A 22129-nucleotide genomic window follows, 5' to 3' on the forward strand; every position below is an offset into this window, starting at 1 on the left:
TCCTGTAGTCCGTCCTGAAGTCCGTCCTGTAGTCCGTCCTGAAGTCCGTCCTGAAGTCCTTCCTGTAGTCCGTCCTGTAGTCCGTCCTGAAGTCCGTCCTGAAGTCCGTCCTGTAGTCCGTCCTGAAGTCCGTCCTGAAGTCCGTCCTGTAGTCCGTCCTGAAGTCCGTCCTGTATTCCGTCCATTAGTCCGTCCTGAAGTCCGTCCTGTAGTCCGTCCTGAAGTCCGTCCTGAAGTCCGTCCTGTAGTCCGTCCTGTAGTCCGTCCTGTAGTCCGTCCTGAAGTCCGTCCTGTAGTCCGTCCTAAAGTCCGTCCTGTAGTCCGTCCTGTAGTCCGTCCTGAAGTCCGTCCTGTAGTCCGTCCTGTAGTCCGTCCTGATGTCCGTCCTGTAGTCCGTCCTGAAGTCCGTCCTGTAGTCCGTCCTGTAGTCCGTCCTGAAGTCCGTCCTGAAGTCCGTCCTGTAGTCCGTCCTGAAGTCCGTCCTGAAGTCCGTCCTGAAGTCCGTCCTGTAGTCCGTCCTGATGTCCGTCCTGTAGTCCGTCCTGATGTCCGTCCTGTAGTCCGTCCTGAAGTCCGTCCTGAAGTCCTTCCTGTAGTCCGTCCTGAAGTCCGTCCTGAAGTCCGTCCTGTAGTCCGTCCTGAAGTCCTTCCTGTAGTCCGTCCTGTAGTCCGTCCTGAAGTCCGTCCTGAAGTCCGTCCTGAAGTCCGTCCTGTAGTCCGTCCTGAAGTCCTTCCTGTAGTCCGTCCTGTAGTCCGTCCTGAAGTCCGTCCTGAAGTCCGTCCTGTAGTCCGTCCTGAAGTCCGTCCTGTAGTCCGTCCTGTAGTCCGTCCTGTAGTCCGTCCTGAAGTCCGTCCTGTAGTCCGTCCTGAAGTCCGTCCTGAAGTCCGTCCTGTAGTCCGTCCTGTAGTCCGTCCTGAAGTCCGTCCTGTAGTCCGTCCTGAAGTCCGTCCTGAAGTCCGTCCCTTAGTCCGTCCTGAAGTCCGTCCTGTAGTCCGTCCTGTAGTCCGTCCTGAAGTCCGTCCTGTAGTCCTTCCTGTAGTCCGTCCTGAAGTCCGACCTGAAGTCCGTCCTGTAGTCCGTCCTGTAGTCCGTCCTGTAGTCCGTCCTGATGTCCGTCCTGTAGTCCGTCCTGTAGTCCGTCCTGTAGTCCGTCCTGAAGTCCGTCCTGATGTCCGTCCTGTAGTCCGTCCTGAAGTCCGTCCTGTAGTCCGTCCTGATGTCCGTCCTGTAGTCCGTCCTGAAGTCCGTCCTGAAGTCCGTCCTGTAGTCCGTCCTGAAGTCCGTCCTGTAGTCCGTCCTGTAGTCCGTCCTGAAGTCCGTCCTGTAGTCCGTCCTGATGTCCGTCCTGTAGTCCGTCCTGAAGTCCGTCCTGAAGTCCGTCCTGAAGTCCGTCCTGAAGTCCGTCCTGTAGTCCGTCCTGAAGTCCGTCCTGTAGTCCGTCCTGTAGTCCGTCCTGTAGTCCGTCCTGTAGTCCGTCCTGTAGTCCGTCCTGAAGTCCGTCCTGAAGTCCGTCCTGTAGTCCGTCCTGATGTCCGTCCTGTAGTCCGTCCTGAAGTCCGTCCTGAAGTCCGTCCTGTAGTCCGTCCTGTAGTCCGTCCTGTAGTCCGTCCTGTAGTCCGTCCTGATGTCCGTCCTGTAGTCCGTCCTGTAGTCCGTCCTGTAGTCCGTCCTGAAGTCCGTCCTGTAGTCCGTCCTGTAGTCCGTCCTGTAGTCCGTCCTGTAGTCCGTCCTGAAGTCCGTCCTGTAGTCCGTCCTGTAGTCCGTCCTGAAGTCCGTCCTGTAGTCCGTCCTGTAGTCCGTCCTGTAGTCCGTCCTGAAGTCCGTCCTGTAGTCCGTCCTGTAGTCCGTCCTGAAGTCCGTCCTGTAGTCCGTCCTGTAGTCCGTCCTGAAGTCCGTCCTGAAGTCCGTCCTGTAGTCCGTCCTGATGTCCGTCCTGTAGTCCGTCCTGAAGTCCGTCCTGAAGTCCGTCCTGTAGTCCGTCCTGTAGTCCGTCCTGTAGTCCGTCCTGAAGTCCGTCCTGATGTCCGTCCTGATGTCCGTCCTGTAGTCCGTCCTGTAGTCCGTCCTTTAGTCCGTCCTGAAGTCCGTCCTGTAGTCCGTCCTGTAGTCCGTCCTTTAGTCCGTCCTGAAGTCCGTCCTGTAGTCCGTCCTGTAGTCCGTCCTTTAGTCCGTCCTGTAGTCCGTCCTGTAGTCCGTCCTTTAGTCCGTCCTGTAGTCCGTCCTGTAGTCCGTCCTGTAGTCCGTCCTTTAGTCCGTCCTGTAGTCCGTCCTGTAGTCCGTCCTGTAGTCCGTCCTTTAGTCCGTCCTGAAGTCCGTCCTGTAGTCCGTCCTTTAGTCCGTCCTGAAGTCCGTCCTGTAGTCCGTCCTGTAGTCCGTCCTTTAGTCCGTCCTGATGTCCGTCCTGTAGTCCGTCCTGTAGTCCGTCCTTTAGTCCGTCCTGAAGTCCGTCCTGTAGTCCGTCCTGTAGTCCGTCCTGAAGTCCGTCCTGAAGTCCGTCCTGAAGTCCGTCCTGTAGTCCGTCCTGTAGTCCGTCCTGATGTCCGTCCTGTAGTCCGTCCTGAAGTCCGTCCTGATGTCCGTCCTGTAGTCCGTCCTGAAGTCCGTCCTGTAGTCCGTCCTGTAGTCCGTCCTGAAGTCCGTCCTGAAGTCCGTCCTGATGTCCGTCCTGTAGTCCGTCCTGTAGTCCGTCCTGTAGTCCGTCCTGAAGTCCGTCCTGAAGTCCGTCCTGATGTCCGTCCTGTAGTCCGTCCTGAAGTCCGTCCTGAAGTCCGTCCTGTAGTCCGTCCTGATGTCCGTCCTGTAGTCCGTCCTGATGTCCGTCCTGTAGTCCGTCCTGATGTCCGTCCTGATGTCCGTCCTGTAGTCCGTCCTGTAGTCCGTCCTGAAGTCCGTCCTGAAGTCCGTCCTGATGTCCGTCCTGTAGTCCGTCCTGAAGTCCGTCCTGAAGTCCGTCCTGAAGTCCGTCCTGTAGTCCGTCCTGATGTCCGTCCTGTAGTCCGTCCTGATGTCCGTCCTGTAGTCCGTCCTGAAGTCCGTCCTGTAGTCCGTCCTGATGTCCGTCCTGTAGTCCGTCCTGATGTCCGTCCTGTAGTCCGTCCTGAAGTCCGTCCTGTAGTCCGTCCTGAAGTCCGTCCTGAAGTCCGTCCTGAAGTCCGTCCTATAGTCCGTCCTGATGTCCGTCCTGTAGTCCGTCCTGATGTCCGTCCTGTAGTCCGTCCTGAAGTCCGTCCTGAAGTCCTTCCTGTAGTCCGTCCTGAAGTCCGTCCTGAAGTCCGTCCTGTAGTCCGTCCTGAAGTCCGTCCTGAAGTCCTTCCTGTAGTCCGTCCTGTAGTCCGTCCTGAAGTCCGTCCTGAAGTCCGTCCTGAAGTCCGTCCTGAAGTCCGTCCTGTAGTCCGTCCTGAAGTCCGTCCTGAAGTCCGTCCTGTAGTCCGTCCTGAAGTCCGTCCTGTAGTCCGTCCTGTAGTCCGTCCTGAAGTCCGTCCTGAGGTCCGTCCTGAAGTCCGTCCTGAAGTCCGTCCTGTAGTCCGTCCTGAAGTCCGTCCTGAAGTCCGTCCTGTAGTCCGTCCTGATGTCCGTCCTGTAGTCCGTCCTGAAGTCCGTCCTGAAGTCCGTCCTGTAGTCCGTCCTGTAGTCCGTCCTGTAGTCCGTCCTGTAGTCCGTCCTGAAGTCCGTCCTGTAGTCCGTCCTGTAGTCCGTCCTGAAGTCCGTCCTGTAGTCCGTCCTGAAGTCCGTCCTGTAGTCCGTCCTGTAGTCCGTCCTGTAGTCCGTCCTGAAGTCCGTCCTGTAGTCCGTCCTGTAGTCCGTCCTGAAGTCCGTCCTGTAGTCCGTCCTGTAGTCCGTCCTGAAGTCCGTCCTGTAGTCCGTCCTGTAGTCCGTCCTGAAGTCCGTCCTGTAGTCCGTCCTGTAGTCCGTCCTGTAGTCCGTCCTGAAGTCCGTCCTGTAGTCCGTCCTGTAGTCCGTCCTGAAGTCCGTCCTGTAGTCCGTCCTGTAGTCCGTCCTGATGTCCGTCCTGTAGTCCGTCCTGAAGTCCGTCCTGTAGTCCGTCCTGAAGTCCGTCCTGAAGTCCGTCCTGTAGTCCGTCCTGAAGTCCGTCCTGAAGTCCGTCCTGAAGTCCGTCCTGTAGTCCGTCCTGTAGTCCGTCCTGAAGTCCGTCCTGAAGTCCGTCCTGTAGTCCGTCCTGAAGTCCGTCCTGAAGTCCGTCCTGCAGTCCGTCCTGAAGTCCGTCCTGAAGTCCGTCCTGTAGTCCGTCCTGAAGTCCGTCCTGAAGTCCGTCCTGTAGTCAGTCCTGAAGTCCGTCCTGTAGTCCGTCCTGTAGTCCGTCCTGAAGTCCGTCCTGAAGTCCGTCCTGTAGTCCGTCCTGAAGTCCGTCCTGAAGTCCGTCCTGTAGTCCGTCCTGAAGTCCGTCCTGAAGTCCGTCCTGTAGTCCGTCCTGAAGTCCGTCCTGAAGTCCGTCCTGTAGTCCGTCCTGAAGTCCGTCCTGTAGTCCGTCCTGTAGTCCGTCCTGAAGTCCGTCCTGAAGTCCGTCCTGTAGTCCGTCCTGAAGTCCGTCCTGAAGTCCGTCCTGTAGTCCGTCCTGAAGTCCGTCCTGATGTCCGTCCTGAAGTCCGTCCTGATGTCCGTCCTGATGTCCGTCCTGTAGTCCGTCCTGAAGTCCGTCCTGAAGTCCGTCCTGTAGTCCGTCCTGAAGTCCGTCCTGAAGTCCGTCCTGTAGTCCGTCCTGATGTCCGTCCTGTAGTCCGTCCTGTAGTCCGTCCTGATGTCCGTCCTGTAGTCCGTCCTGTAGTCCGTCCTGTAGTCCGTCCTGAAGTCCGTCCTGTAGTCCGTCCTGTAGTCCGTCCTGAAGTCCGTCCTGAAGTCCGTCCTGTAGTCCGTCCTGTAGTCCGTCCTGAAGTCCGTCCTGTAGTCCGTCCTGTAGTCCGTCCTGAAGTCCGTCCTGAAGTCCGTCCTGTAGTCCGTCCTGAAGTCCGTCCTGAAGTCCGTCCTGTAGTCCGTCCCGTAGTCCGTCCCGTAGTCCGTCCTGTAGTCCGTCCTGAAGTCCGTCCTGTAGTCCGTCCTGTAGTCCGTCCTGAAGTCCGTCCTGTAGTCCGTCCTGTAGTCCGTCCTGAAGTCCGTCCTGAAGTCCGTCCTGTAGTCCGTCCCGTAGTCCGTCCTGAAGTCCGTCCTGAAGTCCGTCCTGAAGTCCGTCCTGTAGTCCGTCCTGTAGTCCGTCCTGAAGTCCGTCCTGAAGTCCGTCCTGTAGTCCGTCCTGAAGTCCGTCCTGAAGTCCGTCCTGTAGTCCGTCCTGTAGTCCGTCCTGTAGTCCGTCCTGTAGTCCGTCCTGATGTCCGTCCTGAAGTCCGTCCTGTAGTCCGTCCTGTAGTCCTTCCTGTAGTCCGTCCTGAAGTCCGTCCTGAAGTCCGTCCTGTAGTCCGTCCTGAAGTCCGTCCTGTAGTCCGTCCTGAAGTCCGTCCTGTAGTCCGTCCTGTAGTCCGTCCTGAAGTCCGTCCTGTAGTCCGTCCTGTAGTCCTTCCTGTAGTCCGTCCTGAAGTCCGTCCTGAAGTCCGTCCTGTAGTCCGTCCTGTAGTCCGTCCTGAAGTCCGTCCTGAAGTCCGTCCTGTAGTCCGTCCTGAAGTCCGTCCTGTAGTCCGTCCTGTAGTCCGTCCTGAAGTCCGTCCTGTAGTCCGTCCTGATGTCCGTCCTGATGTCCGTCCTGAAGTCCGTCCTGTAGTCCGTCCTTTAGTCCGTCCTGAGGTCCGTCCTGTGGTCCGTCCTGTAGTCCGTCCTGACGTCCGTCCTGTAGTCCATCCTGATGTCCGTCCTGAAGTCCGTCCTGAAGTCCGTCCTGTAGTCCGTCCTGATGTCCGTCCTGAAGTCCGTCCTGTAGTCCGTCCTGATGTCCGTCCTGTAGTCCGTCCTGTAGTCCATCCTTTAGTCCGTCCTGAGGTCCGTCCTGTGGTCCGTCCTGATGTCCGTCCTGAAGTCCGTCCTGTAGTCCGTCCTGATGTCCGTCCTGAAGTCCGTCCTGAAGTCCGTCCTTTAGTCCGTCCTGAGGTCCGTCCTGTGGTCCGTCCTGTAGTCCGTCCTGAAGTCCGTCCTGAGGTCCGTCCTGTGGTCCGTCCTGTAGTCCGTCCTGAAGTCCGTCCTGTAGTCCGTCCTGATGTCCGTCCTGAAGTCCGTCCTGTAGTCCGTCCTGATGTCCGTCCTGTAGTCCGTCCTGTAGTCCGTCCTGTAGTCCGTCCTGAAGTCCGTCCTGAAGTCCGTCCTGAAGTCCGTCCTGTAGTCCGTCCTGAAGTCCGTCCTGTAGTCCGTCCTGAAGTCCGTCCTGAAGTCCGTCCTGTAGTCCGTCCTGTAGTCCGTCCTGAAGTCCGTCCTGTAGTCCGTCCTGTAGTCCGTCCTGAAGTACGTCCTGAAGTCCGTCCTGTAGTCCGTCCTGAAGTCCGTCCTGAAGTCCGTCCTGTAGTCCGTCCTGAAGTCCGTCCTGAAGTCCGTCCTGTAGTCCGTCCTGTAGTCCGTCCTGAAGTCCGTCCTGAAGTCCGTCCTGAAGTCCGTCCTGTAGTCCGTCCTTTAGTCCGTCCTGAAGTCCGTCCTGTAGTCCGTCCTGATGTCCGTCCTGTAGTCCGTCCTGAAGTCCGTCCTGAAGTCCGTCCTGAAGTCCGTCCTGATGTCCGTCCTGTAGTCCGTCCTGATGTCCGTCCTGTAGTCCGTCCTGAAGTCCGTCCTGAAGTCCGTCCTGAAGTCCTTCCTGAAGTCCGTCCTGATGTCCGTCCTGAAGTCCGTCCTGTAGTCCGTCCTGAAGTCCGTCCTGTAGTCCGTCCTTTAGTCCGTCCTGTGGTCCGTCCTGTAGTCCGTCCTGAAGTCCGTCCTGTGGTCCGTCCTGATGTCCGTCCTATAGTCCGTCCTGAAGTACGTCCTGATGTCCGTCCTGTAGTCCGTCCTTAAGTCCGTCCTGAAGTCCGTCCTGTAGTCCGTCCTGAAGTACGTCCTGTAGTCCGTCCTGTAGTCCGTCCTGAAGTCCGTCCTGTAGTCCGTCCTGAAGTCCGTCCTGAAGTCCGTCCTGAAGTCCTTCCTGTAGTCCGTCCTGAAGTCCGTCCTGTAGTCCGTCCTGTAGTCCGTCCTGAAGTCCGTCCTGAAGTCCGTCCTGTAGTCCGTCCTGTAGTCCGTCCTGTAGTCCGTCCTGAAGTCCGTCCTGTAGTCCGTCCTGTAGTCCGTCCTGTAGTCCGTCCTGAAGTCCGTCCTGAAGTCCGTCCTGTAGTCCGTCCTGTAGTCCGTCCTGTAGTCCGTCCTGAAGTCCGTCCTGAAGTCCGTCCTGTAGTCCGTCCTGTAGTCCGTCCTGTAGTCCGTCCTGAAGTCCGTCCTGAAGTCCGTCCTGTAGTCCGTCCTGTAGTCCGTCCTGAAGTCCGTCCTGAAGTCCGTCCTGTAGTCCGTCCTGTAGTCCGTCCTGATGTCCGTCCTGTAGTCCGTCCTGTAGTCCGTCCTGATGTCCGTCCTGTAGTCCGTCCTGTAGTCCGTCCTGAAGTCCGTCCTGTAGTCCGTCCTGTAGTCCGTCCTGAAGTCCGTCCTGAAGTCCGTCCTGTAGTCCGTCCTGTAGTCCGTCCTGAAGTCCGTCCTGTAGTCCGTCCTGTAGTCCGTCCTGTAGTCCGTCCTGTAGTCCGTCCTGAAGTCCGTCCTGTAGTCCGTCCTGAAGTCCGTCCTGATGTCCGTCTTGTAGTCCGTCCTGATGTCCGTCCTGAAGTCCGTCCTGATGTCCGTCCTGAAGTCCGTCCTGTAGTCAGTCCTGTAGTCCGTCCTGAAGTCCGTCCTGTAGTCCGTCCTGTAGTCCGTCCTGAAGTCCGTCCTGAAGTCCGTCCTGAAGTCCGTCCTTTAGTCCGTCCTGTAGTCCGTCCTGAAGTCCGTCCTGTAGTCCGTCCTGATGTCCGTCCTGAAGTCCTTCCTGTAGTCCGTCCTGAAGTCCGTCCTGAAGTCCTTCCTGAAGTCCGTCCTGACGTCCGTCCTGTAGTCCGTCCTGTAGTCCGTCCTGTAGTCCGTCCTGTAGTCCGTCCTGATGTCCGTCCTGAAGTCCGTCCTGTAGTCCGTCCTGAAGTCCGTCCTGTAGTCCGTCCTGAAGTCCGTCCTGAAGTCCGTCCTGTAGTCCGTCCTGTAGTCCGTCCTGAAGTCCGTCCTGTAGTCCGTCCTGATGTCCGTCCTGTAGTCCGTCCTGAAGTCCGTCCTGTAGTCCGTCCTGATGTCTGTCCTGTAGTCCGTCCTGAAGTCCGTCCAGTAGTCCGTCCTGTAGTCCGTCCTGTAGTCCGTCCTGAAGTCCGTCCTGTAGTCCGTCCTGTAGTCCGTCCTGAAGTCCGTCCTTTAGTCCGTCCTGTAGTCCGTCCTGTAGTCCGTCCTGTAGTCCGTCCTGAAGTCCGTCCTGTAGTCCGTCCTGAAGTCCGTCCTGTAGTCCGTCCTGAAGTCCGTCCTGTAGTCCGTCCTGTAGTCCGTCCTGTAGTCCGTCCTGAAGTCCGTCCTGTAGTCCGTCCTGAAGTCCGTCCTGTAGTCCGTCCTGATGTCCGTCCTGATGTCTGTCCTGTAGTCCGTCCTGAAGTCCGTCCTGATGTCCGTCCTGTAGTCCGTCCTGAAGTCCGTCCTGAAGTCCGTCCTGTAGTCCGTCCTGTAGTCCGTCCTGAAGTCCGTCCTGTAGTCCGTCCTGTAGTCCGTCCTGAAGTCCGTCCTGTAGTCCGTCCTGTAGTCCGTCCTGAAGTCCGTCCTGATGTCCGTCCTTAAGTCCGTCCTGTAGTCCGTCCTGTAGTCCGTCCTGTAGTCCGTCCTGTAGTCCGTCCTGATGTCCGTCCTGAAGTCCGTCCTGAAGTCCGTCCTGTAGTCCGTCCTGATGTCCGTCCTGTAGTCCGTCCTGTAGTCCGTCCTGTAGTCCGTCCTGAAGTCCGTCCTGTAGTCCGTCCTGTAGTCCGTCCTGTAGTCCGTCCTGATGTCCGTCCTGATGTCCGTCCTGAAGTCCGTCCTGTAGTCTGTCCTGTAGTCCGTCCTGATGTCCGTCCTGTAGTCCGTTCTGATGTCCGTCCTGTAGTCCGTCCTGAAGTCCGTCCTGTAGTCCGTCCTGTAGTCCGTCCTGAAGTCCGTCCTGTAGTCCGTCCTGTAGTCCGTCCTGTAGTCCGTCCTGATGTCCGTCCTGATGTCCGTCCTGTAGTCCGTCCTGTAGTCCGTCCTGAAGTCCGTCCTGTAGTCCGTCCTGTAGTCCGTCCTGAAGTCCGTCCTGTAGTCCGTCCTGAAGTCCATCTTGTAGTCCGTCCTGTAGTCCGTCCTGTAGTCCGTCCTGTAGTCCGTCCTGATGTCCGTCCTGTAGTCCGTCCTGTAGTCCGTCCTGTAGTCCGTCCTGAAGTCCGTCCTGTAGTCCGTCCTGTAGTCCGTCCTGAAGTCCGTCCTGAAGTCCGTCCTGTAGTCCGTCCTGTAGTCCGTCCTGAAGTCCGTCCTGATGTCCGTCCTGAAGTCCGTCCTGTAGTCCGTCCTGTAGTCCGTCCTGATGTCCGTCCTGTAGTCCGTCCTGTAGTCCGTCCTGTAGTCCGTCCTGTAGTCCGTCCTGAAGTCCGTCCTGTAGTCCGTCCTGTAGTCCGTCTTGAAGTCCGTCCTGTAGTCCGTCCTGAAGTCCGTCCTGAAGTCCGTCCTGTAGTCCGTCCTGATGTCCGTCCTGTAGTCCGTCCTGAAGTCCGTCCTGTAGTCCGTCCTGTAGTCCTTCCTGTAGTCCGTCCTGAAGTCCGTCCTGAAGTCCGTCCTGAAGTCCATCTTGTAATCCGTCCTTTAGTCCGTCCTGTAGTCCGTCCTGTAGTCCGTCCTGATGTCCGTCCTGAAGTCCGTCCTGACGTCCGTCCTGTAGTCCGTCCTGTAGTCCGTCCTGTAGTCCGTCCTGTAGTCCGTCCTGATGTCCGTCCTGAAGTCCGTCCTGTAGTCCGTCCTGATGTCCGTCCTGTAGTCCGTCCTGAAGTCCGTCCTGTAGTCCGTCCTGATGTCCGTCCTGTAGTCCGTCCTGAAGTCCGTCCTGAAGTCCGTCCTGTAGTCCGTCCTGAAGTCCGTCCTGAAGTCCGTCCTGTAGTCCGTCCTGTAGTCCGTCCTGAAGTCCGTCCTGTAGTCCGTCCTGTAGTCCGTCCTGAAGTCCGTCCTGATGTCCGTCCTGAAGTCCGTCCTGTAGTCCGTCCTGTAGTCCGTCCTGTAGTCCGTCCTGTAGTCCGTCCTGATGTCCGTCCTGAAGTCCGTCCTGAAGTCCGTCCTGTAGTCCGTCCTGATGTCCGTCCTGTAGTCCGTCCTGTAGTCCGTCCTGTAGTCCGTCCTGAAGTCCGTCCTGTAGTCCGTCCTGTAGTCCGTCCTGTAGTCCGTCCTGTAGTCCGTCCTGATGTCCGTCCTGATGTCCGTCCTGAAGTCCGTCCTGTAGTCCGTCCTGTAGTCCGTCCTGATGTCCGTCCTGTAGTCCGTTCTGATGTCCGTCCTGTAGTCCGTCCTGAAGTCCGTCCTGTAGTCCGTCCTGTAGTCCGTCCTGAAGTCCGTCCTGTAGTCCGTCCTGTAGTCCGTCCTGTAGTCCGTCCTGATGTCCGTCCTGATGTCCGTCCTGTAGTCCGTCCTGAAGTCCGTCCTGTAGTCCGTCCTGTAGTCCGTCCTGAAGTCCGTCCTGTAGTCCGTCCTGAAGTCCATCTTGTAGTCCGTCCTGTAGTCCGTCCTGTAGTCCGTCCTGTAGTCCGTCCTGATGTCCGTCCTGTAGTCCGTCCTGTAGTCCGTCCTGTAGTCCGTCCTGTAGTCCGTCCTGAAGTCCGTCCTGTAGTCCGTCCTGTAGTCCGTCCTGAAGTCCGTCCTGAAGTCCGTCCTGTAGTCCGTCCTGTAGTCCGTCCTGAAGTCCGTCCTGATGTCCGTCCTGATGTCCGTCCTGAAGTCCGTCCTGTAGTCCGTCCTGTAGTCCGTCCTGATGTCCGTCCTGTAGTCCGTCCTGTAGTCCGTCCTGTAGTCCGTCCTGTAGTCCGTCCTGAAGTCCGTCCTGTAGTCCGTCCTGTAGTCCGTCTTGAAGTCCGTCCTGTAGTCCGTCCTGAAGTCCGTCCTGAAGTCCGTCCTGTAGTCCGTCCTGATGTCCGTCCTGTAGTCCGTCCTGAAGTCCGTCCTGTAGTCCGTCCTGTAGTCCTTCCTGTAGTCCGTCCTGAAGTCCGTCCTGAAGTCCGTCCTGAAGTCCATCTTGTAATCCGTCCTTTAGTCCGTCCTGTAGTCCGTCCTGTAGTCCGTCCTGAAGTCCGTCCTGTAGTCCGTCCTGTAGTCCGTCCTGTAGTCCGTCCTGAAGTCCGTCCTGATGTCCGTCCTGTAGTCCGTCCTGAAGTCCGTCCTGAAGTCCGTCCTGTAGTCCGTCCTGTAGTCCGTCCTGAAGTCCGTCCTGTAGTCCGTCCTGAAGTCCGTCCTGTAGTCCGTCCTGTAGTCCGTCCTGAAGTCCGTCCTGTAGTCCGTCCTGTAGTCCGTCCTGAAGTCCGTCCTGTAGTCCGTCCTGAAGTCCGTCCTGTAGTCCGTCCTGTAGTCCGTCCTGTAGTCCGTCCTGTAGTCCGTCCTGAAGTCCGTCCTGTAGTCCGTCCTGTAGTCCGTCCTGAAGTCCGTCCTGTAGTCCGTCCTGAAGTCCGTCCTGTAGTCCGTCCTGAAGTCCGTCCTGAAGTCCGTCCTGTAGTCCGTCCTGTAGTCCGTCCTGAAGTCCGTCCTGAAGTCCGTCCTGTAGTCCGTCCTGTAGTCCGTCCTGAAGTCCGTCCTGTAGTCCGTCCTGAAGTCCGTCCTGTAGTCCGTCCTGTAGTCCGTCCTGAATTCCGTCCTGTAGTCCGTCCTGAAGTCCGTCCTGTAGTCCGTCCTGAAGTCCGTCCTGAAGTCCGTCCTGTAGTCCGTCCTGTAGTCCGTCCTGTAGTCCGTCCTGTAGTCCGTCCTGATGTCCGTCCTGTAGTCCGTCCTGTAGTCCGTCCTGAAGTCCGTCCTGAAGTCCGTCCTGTAGTCCGTCCTGAAGTCCGTCCTGTAGTCCGTCCTGATGTCCGTCCTGATGTCCGTCCTGAAGTCCGTCCTGTAGTCCGTCCTGTAGTCCGTCCTGATGTCCGTCCTGTAGTCCGTTCTGATGTCCGTCCTGTAGTCCGTCCTGAAGTCCGTCCTGTAGTCCGTCCTGTAGTCCGTCCTGAAGTCCGTCCTGTAGTCCGTCCTGTAGTCCGTCCTGTAGTCCGTCCTGATGTCCGTCCTGATGTCCGTCCTGTAGTCCGTCCTGTAGTCCGTCCTGAAGTCCGTCCTGTAGTCCGTCCTGTAGTCCGTCCTGAAGTCCGTCCTGTAGTCCGTCCTGAAGTCCATCTTGTAGTCCGTCCTGTAGTCCGTCCTGTAGTCCGTCCTGTAGTCCGTCCTGATGTCCGTCCTGATGTCCGTCCTGAAGTCCGTCCTGTAGTCCGTCCTGTAGTCCGTCCTGATGTCCGTCCTGAAGTCCGTCCTGAAGTCCGTCCTGATGTCCGTCCTGTAGTCCGTCCTGAAGTCCGTCCTGAAGTCCGTCCTGACGTCCGTCCTGAAGTCCGTCCTGAAGTCCGTCCTGAATTCCGTCCTGTAGTCCGTCCTGAAGTCCGTCCTGAAGTCCGTCCTGATGTCCGTCCTGAAGTCCGTCCTGTAGTCCGTCCTGTAGTCCGTCCTGATGTCCGTCCTGAAGTCCGTCCTGAAGTCCGTCCTGATGTCCGTCCTGATGTCCGTCCTGAAGTCCGTCCTGTAGTCCGTCCTGTAGTCCGTCCTGTAGTCCGTCCTGAAGTCCGTCCTGAAGTCCGTCCTGACGTCCGTCCTGAAGTCCGTCCTGAAGTCCGTCCTGATGTCCGTCCTGAAGTCCGTCCTGTAGTCCGTCCTGTAGTCCGTCCTGTAGTCCGTCCTGAAGTCCGTCCTGAAGTCCGTCCTGACGTCCGTCCTGAAGTCCGTCCTGAAGTCCGTCCTGATGTCCGTCCTGAAGTCCGTCCTGTAGTCCGTCCTGTAGTCCGTCCTGTAGTCCGTCCTGATGTCCGTCCTGAAGTCCGTCCTGTAGTCCGTCCTGTAGTCCGTCCTGAAGTCCGTCCTGTAGTCCGTCCTGATGTCCGTCCTGTAGTCCGTCCTGTAGTCCGTCCTGTAGTCCGTCCTGAAGTCCGTCCTGTAGTCCGTCCTGTAGTCCGTCCTGTAGTCCGTCCTGATGTCCGTCCTGATGTCCGTCCTGAAGTCCGTCCTGTAGTCCGTCCTGTAGTCCGTCCTGATGTCCGTCCTGTAGTCCGTTCTGATGTCCGTCCTGTAGTCCGTCCTGAAGTCCGTCCTGTAGTCCGTCCTGTAGTCCGTCCTGAAGTCCGTCCTGTAGTCCGTCCTGTAGTCCGTCCTGTAGTCCGTCCTGATGTCCGTCCTGATGTCCGTCCTGTAGTCCGTCCTGTAGTCCGTCCTGAAGTCCGTCCTGTAGTCCGTCCTGTAGTCCGTCCTGAAGTCCGTCCTGTAGTCCGTCCTGAAGTCCATCTTGTAGTCCGTCCTGTAGTCCGTCCTGTAGTCCGTCCTGAAGTCCGTCCTGAAGTCCGTCCTGAAGTCCGTCCTGTAGTCCGTCCTGTAGTCCGTCCTGAAGTCCGTCCTGTAGTCCGTCCTGTAGTCCGTCCTGTAGTCCGTCCTGAAGTCCGTCCTGTAGTCCGTCCTGTAGTCCGTCCTGAAGTCCGTCCTGAAGTCCGTCCTGTAGTCCGTCCTGTAGTCCGTCCTGTAGTCCGTCCTGAAGTCCGTCCTGTAGTCCGTCCTGTAGTCCGTCCTGTAGTCCGTCCTGAAGTCCGTCCTGTAGTCCGTCCTGTAGTCCGTCCTGTAGTCTGTCCTGTAGTCCGTCCTGAAGTCCGTCCTGATGTCCGTCCTGTAGTCCGTCCTGATGTCCGTCCTGAAGTCCGTCCTGATGTCCGTCCTGAAGTCCGTCCTGTAGTCCGTCCTGTAGTCCGTCCTGTAGTCCGTCCTGAAGTCCGTCCTGAAGTCCGTCCTTTAGTCCGTCCTGTAGTCCGTCCTGTAGTCCGTCCTGTAGTCCGTCCTGAAGTCCGTCCTGTAGTCCGTCCTGTAGTCCGTCCTGTAGTCCGTCCTGTAGTCCGTCCTGAAGTCCGTCCTGTAGTCCGTCCTGATGTCCGTCCTGATGTCCGTCCTGAAGTCCGTCCTGTAGTCCGTCCTGTAGTCCGTCCTGATGTCCGTCCTGTAGTCCGTTCTGATGTCCGTCCTGTAGTCCGTCCTGAAGTCCGTCCTGTAGTCCGTCCTGTAGTCCGTCCTGTAGTCCGTCCTGAAGTCCGTCCTGTAGTCCGTCCTGTAGTCCGTCCTGTAGTCCGTCCTGATGTCCGTCCTGATGTCCGTCCTGTAGTCCGTCCTGTAGTCCGTCCTGATGTCCGTCCTGAAGTCCGTCCTGTAGTCCGTCCTGTAGTCCGTCCTGATGTCCGTCCTGAAGTCCGTCCTGAAGTCCGTCCTGATGTCCGTCCTGACGTCCGTCCTGAAGTCCGTCCTGACGTCCGTCCTGAATTCCGTCCTGAAGTCCGTCCTGAATTCCGTCCTGTAGTCCGTCCTGAAGTCCGTCCTGAAGTCCGTCCTGATGTCCGTCCTGAAGTCCGTCCTGTAGTCCGTCCTGTAGTCCGTCCTGATGTCCGTCCTGAAGTCCGTCCTGAAGTCCGTCCTGATGTCCGTCCTGATGTCCGTCCTGAAGTCCGTCCTGAAGTCCGTCCTGACGTCCGTCCTGAAGTCCGTCCTGAAGTCCGTCCTGAAGTCCGTCCTGAATTCCGTCCTGTAGTCCGTCCTGAAGTCCGTCCTGAAGTCCTTCCTGTAGTCCGTCCTGAAGTCCGTCCTGTAGTCCGTCCTGAAGTCCGTCCTGAAGTCCGTCCTGTAGTCCGTCCTGATGTCCGTCCTGATGTCCGTCCTGAAGTCCGTCCTGTAGTCCGTCCTGTAGTCCGTCCTGTAGTCCGTCCTGATGTCCGTCCTGAAGTCCGTCCTGTAGTCCGTCCTGTAGTCCGTCCTGAAGTCCGTCCTGTAGTCCGTCCTGAAGTCCTTCCTGTAGTCCGTCCTGAAGTCCGTCCTGTAGTCCGTCCTGATGTCCGTCCTGATGTCCGTCCTGAAGTCCGTCCTGTAGTCCGTCCTGTAGTCCGTCCTGTAGTCCGTCCTGATGTCCGTCCTGTAGTCCGTCCTGAAGTCCGTCCTGAAGTCCGTCCTGAAGTCCGTCCTGTAGTCCGTCCTGAAGTCCTTCCTGTAGTCCGTTCTGAAGTCCGTCCTGAAGTCCGTCCTGAAGTCCGTCCTGTAGTCCGTCCTGTAGTCCGTCCTGTAGTCCGTCCTGAAGTCCGTCCTGAAGTCCGTCCTGATGTCCGTCCTGAAGTCCTTCCTGTAGTCCGTCCTGAAGTCCGTCCTGTAGTCCGTCCTGAAGTCCTTCCTGTAGTCCGTCCTGAAGTCCGTCCTGAAGTCCGTCCTGAAGTCCGTCCTGTAGTCCGTCCTGTAGTCCGTCCTGTAGTCCGTCCTGATGTCCGTCCTGAAGTCCGTCCTGAAGTCCGTCCTGAAGTCCTTCCTGTAGTCCGTCCTGAAGTCCGTCCTGAAGTCCGTCCTGAAGTCCGTCCTGTAGTCCGTCCTGATGTCCGTCCTGTAGTCCGTCCTGAAGTCCGTCCTGAAGTCCGTCCTGATGTCCGTCCTGAAGTCCTTCCTGTAGTCCGTCCTGTAGTCCGTCCTGTAGTCTGTCCTGAAGTCCTTCCTGTAGTCCGTCCTGTAGTCCGTCCTGTAGTCCGTCCTGTAGTCCGTCCTGAAGTCCTTCCTGTAGTCCGTCCTGAAGTCCGTCCTGAAGTCCGTCCTGAAGTCCGTCCTGTAGTCCGTCCTGAAGTCCGTCCTGTAGTCCGTCCTGATGTCCGTCCTGAAGTCCGTCCTGAAGTCCGTCCTGTAGTCCGTCCTGTAGTCCGTCCTGATGTCCGTCCTGTAGTCCGTCCTGTAGTCCGTCCTGATGTCCGTCCTGTAGTCCGTCCTGTAGTCCGTCCTGATGTCCGTCCTGTAGTCCGTCCTGTAGTCCGTCCTGAAGTCCGTCCTGTAGTCCGTCCTGTAGTCCGTCCTGAAGTCCGTCCTGAAGTCCGTCCTGAAGTCCGTCCTGTAGTCCGTCCTGTAGTCCGTCCTGAAGTCCGTCCTGTAGTCCGTCCTGAAGTCCGTCCTGTAGTCCGTCCTGAAGTCCGTCCTGATGTCCGTCCTGTAGTCCGTCCTGATGTCCGTCCTGAAGTCCGTCCTGATGTCCGTCCTGAAGTCCGTCCTTTAGTCCGTCCTGTAGTCCGTCCTGAAGTCCGTCCTGAAGTCCGTCCTGTAGTCCGTCCTGTAGTCCGTCCTGAAGTCCGTCCTGAAGTCCGTCCTGATGTCCGTCCTGTAGTCCGTCCTGTAGTCCGTCCTGATGTCCGTCCTGTAGTCCGTCCTGTAGTCCGTCCTGTAGTCCGTCCTGATGTCCGTCCTGATGTCCGTCCTGTAGTCCGTCCTGATGTCCGTCCTGAAGTCCGTCCTGAAGTCCGTCCTGAAGTCCTTCCTGAAGTCCTTCCTGAAGTCCGTCCTGTAGTCCGTCCTGTAGTCCGTCCTGTAGTCCGTCCTGTAGTCCGTCCTGATGTCCGTCCTGATGTCCGTCCTGAAGTCCGTCCTGTAGTCCGTCCTGTAGTCCGTCCTGTAGTCCGTCCTGAAGTCCGTCCTGAAGTCCGTCCTGTAGTCCGTCCTGTAGTCCGTCCTGAAGTCCGTCCTGTAGTCCGTCCTGATGTCTGTCCTGTAGTCCGTCCTGAAGTCCGTCCTGTAGTCCGTCCTGATGTCCGTCCTGTAGTCCGTCCTGAAGTCCGTCCAGTAGTCCGTCCTGTAGTCCGTCCTGTAGTCCGTCCTGAAGTCCGTCCTGTAGTCCGTCCTGAAGTCCGTCCTGAAGTCCGTCCTTTAGTCCGTCCTGTAGTCCGTCCTGTAGTCCGTCCTGTAGTCCGTCCTGAAGTCCGTCCTGTAGTCCGTCCTGAAGTCCGTCCTGATGTCCGTCCTGTAGTCCGTCCTGAAGTCCGTCCTGATGTCCGTCCTGTAGTCCGTCCTGAAGTCCGTCCTGAAGTCCGTCCTGTAGTCCGTCCTGTAGTCCGTCCTGAAGTCCGTCCTGTAGTCCGTCCTGTAGTCCGTCCTGTAGTCCGTCCTGAAGTCCGTCCTGTAGTCCGTCCTGTAGTCCGTCCTGAAGTCCGTCCTGATGTCCGTCCTGAAGTCCGTCCTGTAGTCCGTCCTGTAGTCCGTCCTGATGTCCGTCCTGAAGTCCGTCCTGTAGTCCGTCCTGTAGTCCGTCCTGAAGTCCGTCCTGTAGTCCGTCCTGATGTCCGTCCTGTAGTCCGTCCTGTAGTCCGTCCTGTAGTCCGTCCTGAAGTCCGTCCCGTAGTCCGTCCTGTAGTCCGTCCTGTAGTCCGTCCTGTAGTCCGTCCTGATGTCCGTCCTGATGTCCGTCCTGAAGTCCGTCCTGTAGTCCGTCCTGTAGTCCGTCCTGATGTCCGTCCTGTAGTCCGTTCTGATGTCCGTCCTGTAGTCCGTCCTGAAGTCCGTCCTGTAGTCCGTCCTGTAGTCCGTCCTGAAGTCCGTCCTGTAGTCCGTCCTGTAGTCCGTCCTGTAGTCCGTCCTGTAGTCCGTCCTGATGTCCGTCCTGATGTCCGTCCTGTAGTCCGTCCTGTAGTCCGTCCTGAAGTCCGTCCTGTAGTCCGTCCTGTAGTCCGTCCTGAAGTCCGTCCTGAAGTCCGTCCTGTAGTCCGTCCTGAAGTCCATCTTGTAGTCCGTCCTGTAGTCCGTCCTGTAGTCCGTCCTGTAGTCCGTCCTGATGTCCGTCCTGATGTCCGTCCTGAAGTCCGTCCTGTAGTCCGTCCTGTAGTCCGTCCTGATGTCCGTCCTGAAGTCCATCCTGAAGTCCGTCCTGATGTCCGTCCTGATGTCCGTCCTGAAGTCCGTCCTGAAGTCCGTCCTGACGTCCGTCCTGAAGTCCGTCCTGAAGTCCGTCCTGAATTCCGTCCTGTAGTCCGTCCTGAAGTCCGTCCTGAAGTCCTTCCTGTAGTCCGTCCTGAAGTCCGTCCTGTAGTCCGTCCTGTAGTCCGTCCTGTAGTCCGTCCTGAAGTCCCTTCTGTAGTCCGTCCTGTAGTCCGTCCTGAATTCCGTCCTGTAGTCCGTCCTGTAGTCCGTCCTGTAGTCCTTCCTGTAGTCCGTCCTGAAGTCCGTCCTGAAGTCCGTCCTGAAGTCCATCTTGTAATCCGTCCTTTAGTCCGTCCTGTAGTCCGTCCTGTAGTCCGTCCTGAAGTCCGTCCTGTAGTCCGTCCTTTAGTCCGTCCTGAAGTCCGTCCTGAAGTCCGTCCTGTAGTCCGTCCTGTAGTCCGTCCTGTAGTCCGTCCTGAAGTCCCTTCTGTAGTCCGTCCTGTAGTCCGTCCTGAAGTCCGTCCTGTAGTCCGTCCTGTAGTCCGTCCTGAAGTCCGTCCTGAAGTCCGTCCTGTAGTCCGTCCTGTAGTCCGTCCTGTAGTCCGTCCTGATGTCCGTCCTGTAGTCCGTCCTGTAGTCCGTCCTGAAGTCCGTCCTGTAGTCCGTCCTGTAGTCCGTCCTGAAGTCCGTCCTGTAGTCCGTCCTGTAGTCCGTCCTGTAGTCCGTCCTGAAGTCCGTCCTGTAGTCCGTCCTGTAGTCCGTCCTGTAGTCCGTCCTGAAGTCCGTCCTGAAGTCCGTCCTGAAGTCCGTCCCGAAGTCCGTCCTGTAGTCCGTCCTGAAGTCCGTCCTGATGTCCGTCCTGTAGTCCGTTCTGATGTCCGTCCTGTAGTCCGTCCTGAAGTCCGTCCTGTAGTCCGTCCTGTAGTCCGTCCTGAAGTCCGTCCTGATGTCCGTCCTGTAGTCCCTCCTGAAGTCCGTCCTGAAGTCCGTCCTGTAGTCCGTCCTAAAGTCCGTCCTGTAGTCCGTCCTGTAGTCCGTCCTGATGTCCGTCCTGTAGTCCGTCCTGTAGTCCGTCCTGTAGTCCGTCCTGAAGTCCGTCCTGTAGTCCGTCCTGTAGTCCGTCCTGAAGTCCGTCCTGAAGTCCCTCCTGAAGTCCGTCCTGATGTCCGTCCTGATGTCCGTCCTGTAGTCCGTCCTGAAGTCCGTCCTGTAGTCCGTCCTGTAGTCCGTCCTGTAGTCCGTCCTGATGTCCGTCCTGTAGTCCGTCCTGAAGTCCGTCCTGTAGTCCGTCCTGTAGTCCGTCCTGTAGTCCGTCCTGAAGTCCGTCCTGTAGTCCGTCCTGTAGTCCGTCCTGAAGTCCGTCCTGATGTCCGTCCTGTAGTCCGTCCTGAAGTCCGTCCTGAAGTCCGTCCTTTAGTCCGTCCTGTAGTCCGTCCTGATTTCCGTCCTGTAGTCCGTCCTGTAGTCCGTCCTGAAGTCCGTCCTGAAGTCCGTCCTGATGTCCGTCCTGTAGTCCGTCCTGAAGTCCGTCCTGAAGTCCGTCCTGTAGTCCGTCCTGATGTCCGTCCTGTAGTCCGTCCTGATGTCCGTCCTGTAGTCCGTCCTGAAGTCCGTCCTGATGTCCGTCCTGTAGTCCGTCCTGTAGTCCGTCCTGATGTCCGTCCTGTAGTCCGTCCTGTAGTCCGTCCTGAAGTCCGTCCTGATGTCCGTCCTGTAGTCCGTCCTGAAGTCCGTCCTGAAGTCCGTCCTGAAGTCCGTCCTGATGTCCGTCCTGTAGTCCGTCCTGAAGTCCGTCCTGAAGTCCGTCCTGAAGTCCGTCCTGAAGTCCGTCCTGAAGTCCGTCCTGAAGTCCGTCCTGATGTCCGTCCTGAAGTCCGTCCTGAAGTCCGTCCTGAAGTCCGTCCTGAAGTCCGTCCTGATGTCCGTCCTAGACTAACCTGAACTGAGAACCTGGACTAAACAAGCTCTTCTCTTAACGGGATGAATTGAGCGCCTCTTTTTGTCTTTTCTTATGCAAAGTCCTGATGTGGATGTGGAATCCAGCTTTAGTTCCTTTGGACCAGGGTGTCCAAGGTCGGTCCTCGAGGACCTCTATCCTGCAGGTTTTGCAAAGCCATTGTGTTTGAACCAGAGAAATATCTAAAACCTGCAGGATTGTGTCCCTCGAACTGGAACTAGACACCTCAGCAGCAGACAGACATTTAACAAACAAGTGGAACGCTGCAGCTCCTCTGTAATTGGTTCAGGATTTCTCCTTGGTGAAAGTGTCTTTAACCTCAGTTTCTGGATTTTTACACCTTTTACAATGTTCCAGATTTGCGGAATTATGATTCTGTTTCTAGAAAACTAAATTCTTTTTGTTATTTCCACAATACATCAGTGTTGTCATGTGTTGCAGGTGGTACCTCCAGTCCCAAAGAGAGGCATTCCTCTGGGGTTTGTCATGGGTGGATCGTTGCCTGACACAATGCCTCATCCAAACGAAACCCAAACAGACTCAAACAGAACACAGAGACTCAGACGAAGCCCAAACCAGGCGCTGACATCTGACAGAGACTTATTCACCTCCATGGACACAAACTTTCCAGGTGATCTTTGTCCAGCAGGTGTTTCTTACTCTGGGCTGAATCATGCGGAGGGCAGGAGCAGATCTTTGCCACGACTGGACGACAGCAACGTGGAGGAGGATGAGAAGGAGGAAGACTACTCCAACCAGCCTGGCAGTTCTTCCTCCACGGCCCCACTCAAGAAGGTCAACTGCCACACCTACTCCCTCCTCACGCTTTCTGAAGGTCTGAGCAGCTCCAGGTCAGAGCAGCATGTCCTGAGGTCCAACCCTCTGTACCAGTCCTCCGAGACACACAGAGGGAGTTTGGTCCAGGTGGGGGACGACATGTACGCTGAGGTTCCCCGTGAACCGACCCCGGCAGGGCAGCCCAAGGAAACCTACAAGATGATTCCTGTCCAGAGCAACACCTACGAGTCGCTGGAGGACACGAAGACCACAAAGTCCAAATCCACCTGGGGAAAGAATGTAAGCACATGGGAACGTGTTACCTGCATCATTAGAGGCAAAACAATTCATCTGATGGACTTTTTCTTTGCTTTGTCTTTTCAGAACATAAAATGGAAGAAATTTCTTCCTGATTACATGAAGAAATAAATTCACCTTGTCTGGTGGAGTTCCTCAGGGCACCGTTTGGGGTCTCCTACTTTTGTTCTCCATTCGCTCACATGATCCTCCTTTTTCTTATTCAAAAGGATCAAATTATTCTTTTAGATGTCAACCTGAAAAGATTCAGGACCTTATTGAAAATTGGAACTAAATCCTGACTGGAAACCAGATCAACATGCCAGACCTGGACCGAAATGCCACCAGAGAAACTGGATCACTGTTGCTCTGGACTTCTGAAGCAGAAGGTGCAGATATTTACTGTCCATAAAGCAGCAGGATGAGCAGGTCTTCATCATGGAGACCGGTGAAAGGTCTTTAGATTTGTTGCTGTGAACCGGATGTGGAGTGAAAACGCTCTCGCTTCCAGGAACCAGGTCACGTTTCAGAGATGAAACAAGGAAATCAGAAAAGCTTTGAGATGAAATGACAGAAATTTAGGTCGATTAACACCACTGAATCTGGATTTTATCTTATGTTACACATTAGATTTAATTTGGACGAATAAAAGAGAGTCAAATTACTACAATACAAAAAAATCTAAGTACATGAGAAGATGTTTGTACGTTTCATCGTACGCGTTGGGACATGAAAGGAGGCCCTGCAGAGGAGACTTGTCATGTCCGAACGGGGAGCAGGAGATTTTTGTCATGTCACATCAGAAAGAAGAAACAAATATCCATGTGACTTCATACAGATCTAACAATAACCATAAAATCAGAGTTTTGTAAATGTGACTTTAGTAAGATGCATAACGACAGTTTATTTGGATAAAATTGGTTTCATTTCATGTTTTAAATGTTATTTTTGGTATTACGTGTTGCTTGGAACAAATCGAAATATTGGGATTAATGATCCGTTTCCTTCTCTGGACGTAACTCAACCTGTTTGACATCAACAAAATTCTTCAGTTTGAGCTGTTTTTACTAGATGAAGACGTGACTTGATGGTTCTGTGTTGGAGGTTTTGATAAGATTTAATTTCTCTTTTATGCTGATGTTGGTTGGATGTTTGGCTTCACCTCGACTCAGGCCGACATGGAGGCAGAGCAGCCTGAGGATTTCTGGTCTTAGATGAGGTCATGGAAACATCAGCTTCATAAAACA

The 22129-nt window shown here is 56.4% G+C and overlaps 1 protein-coding gene across 1 annotated transcript in view; it reads left to right on the forward strand.

The window, feature by feature from the left end:
• sh2d7 (SH2 domain containing 7) overlaps window positions 1-21014 on the forward strand; it is a gene marked incomplete at its 3' end in the record, with an annotated part of 185434 nt that extends 164420 nt beyond the window's left edge. The window contains exons 6-7 of the mRNA XM_079264993.1: window positions 20250-20885; window positions 20970-21014. Of these exons, the coding sequence (XP_079121119.1) occupies window positions 20250-20885; window positions 20970-21014 (681 nt within the window). The remainder of the gene's footprint in view (window positions 1-20249; window positions 20886-20969) is intronic.
• Window positions 21015-22129: the final 1115 nt, after the last annotated feature.

Source organism: Telmatherina bonti, assembly GCF_933228915.1.
Source record: "Telmatherina bonti genome assembly, chromosome: 1".
Classification (NCBI taxonomy): domain Eukaryota; kingdom Metazoa; phylum Chordata; class Actinopteri; order Atheriniformes; family Telmatherinidae; genus Telmatherina; species Telmatherina bonti.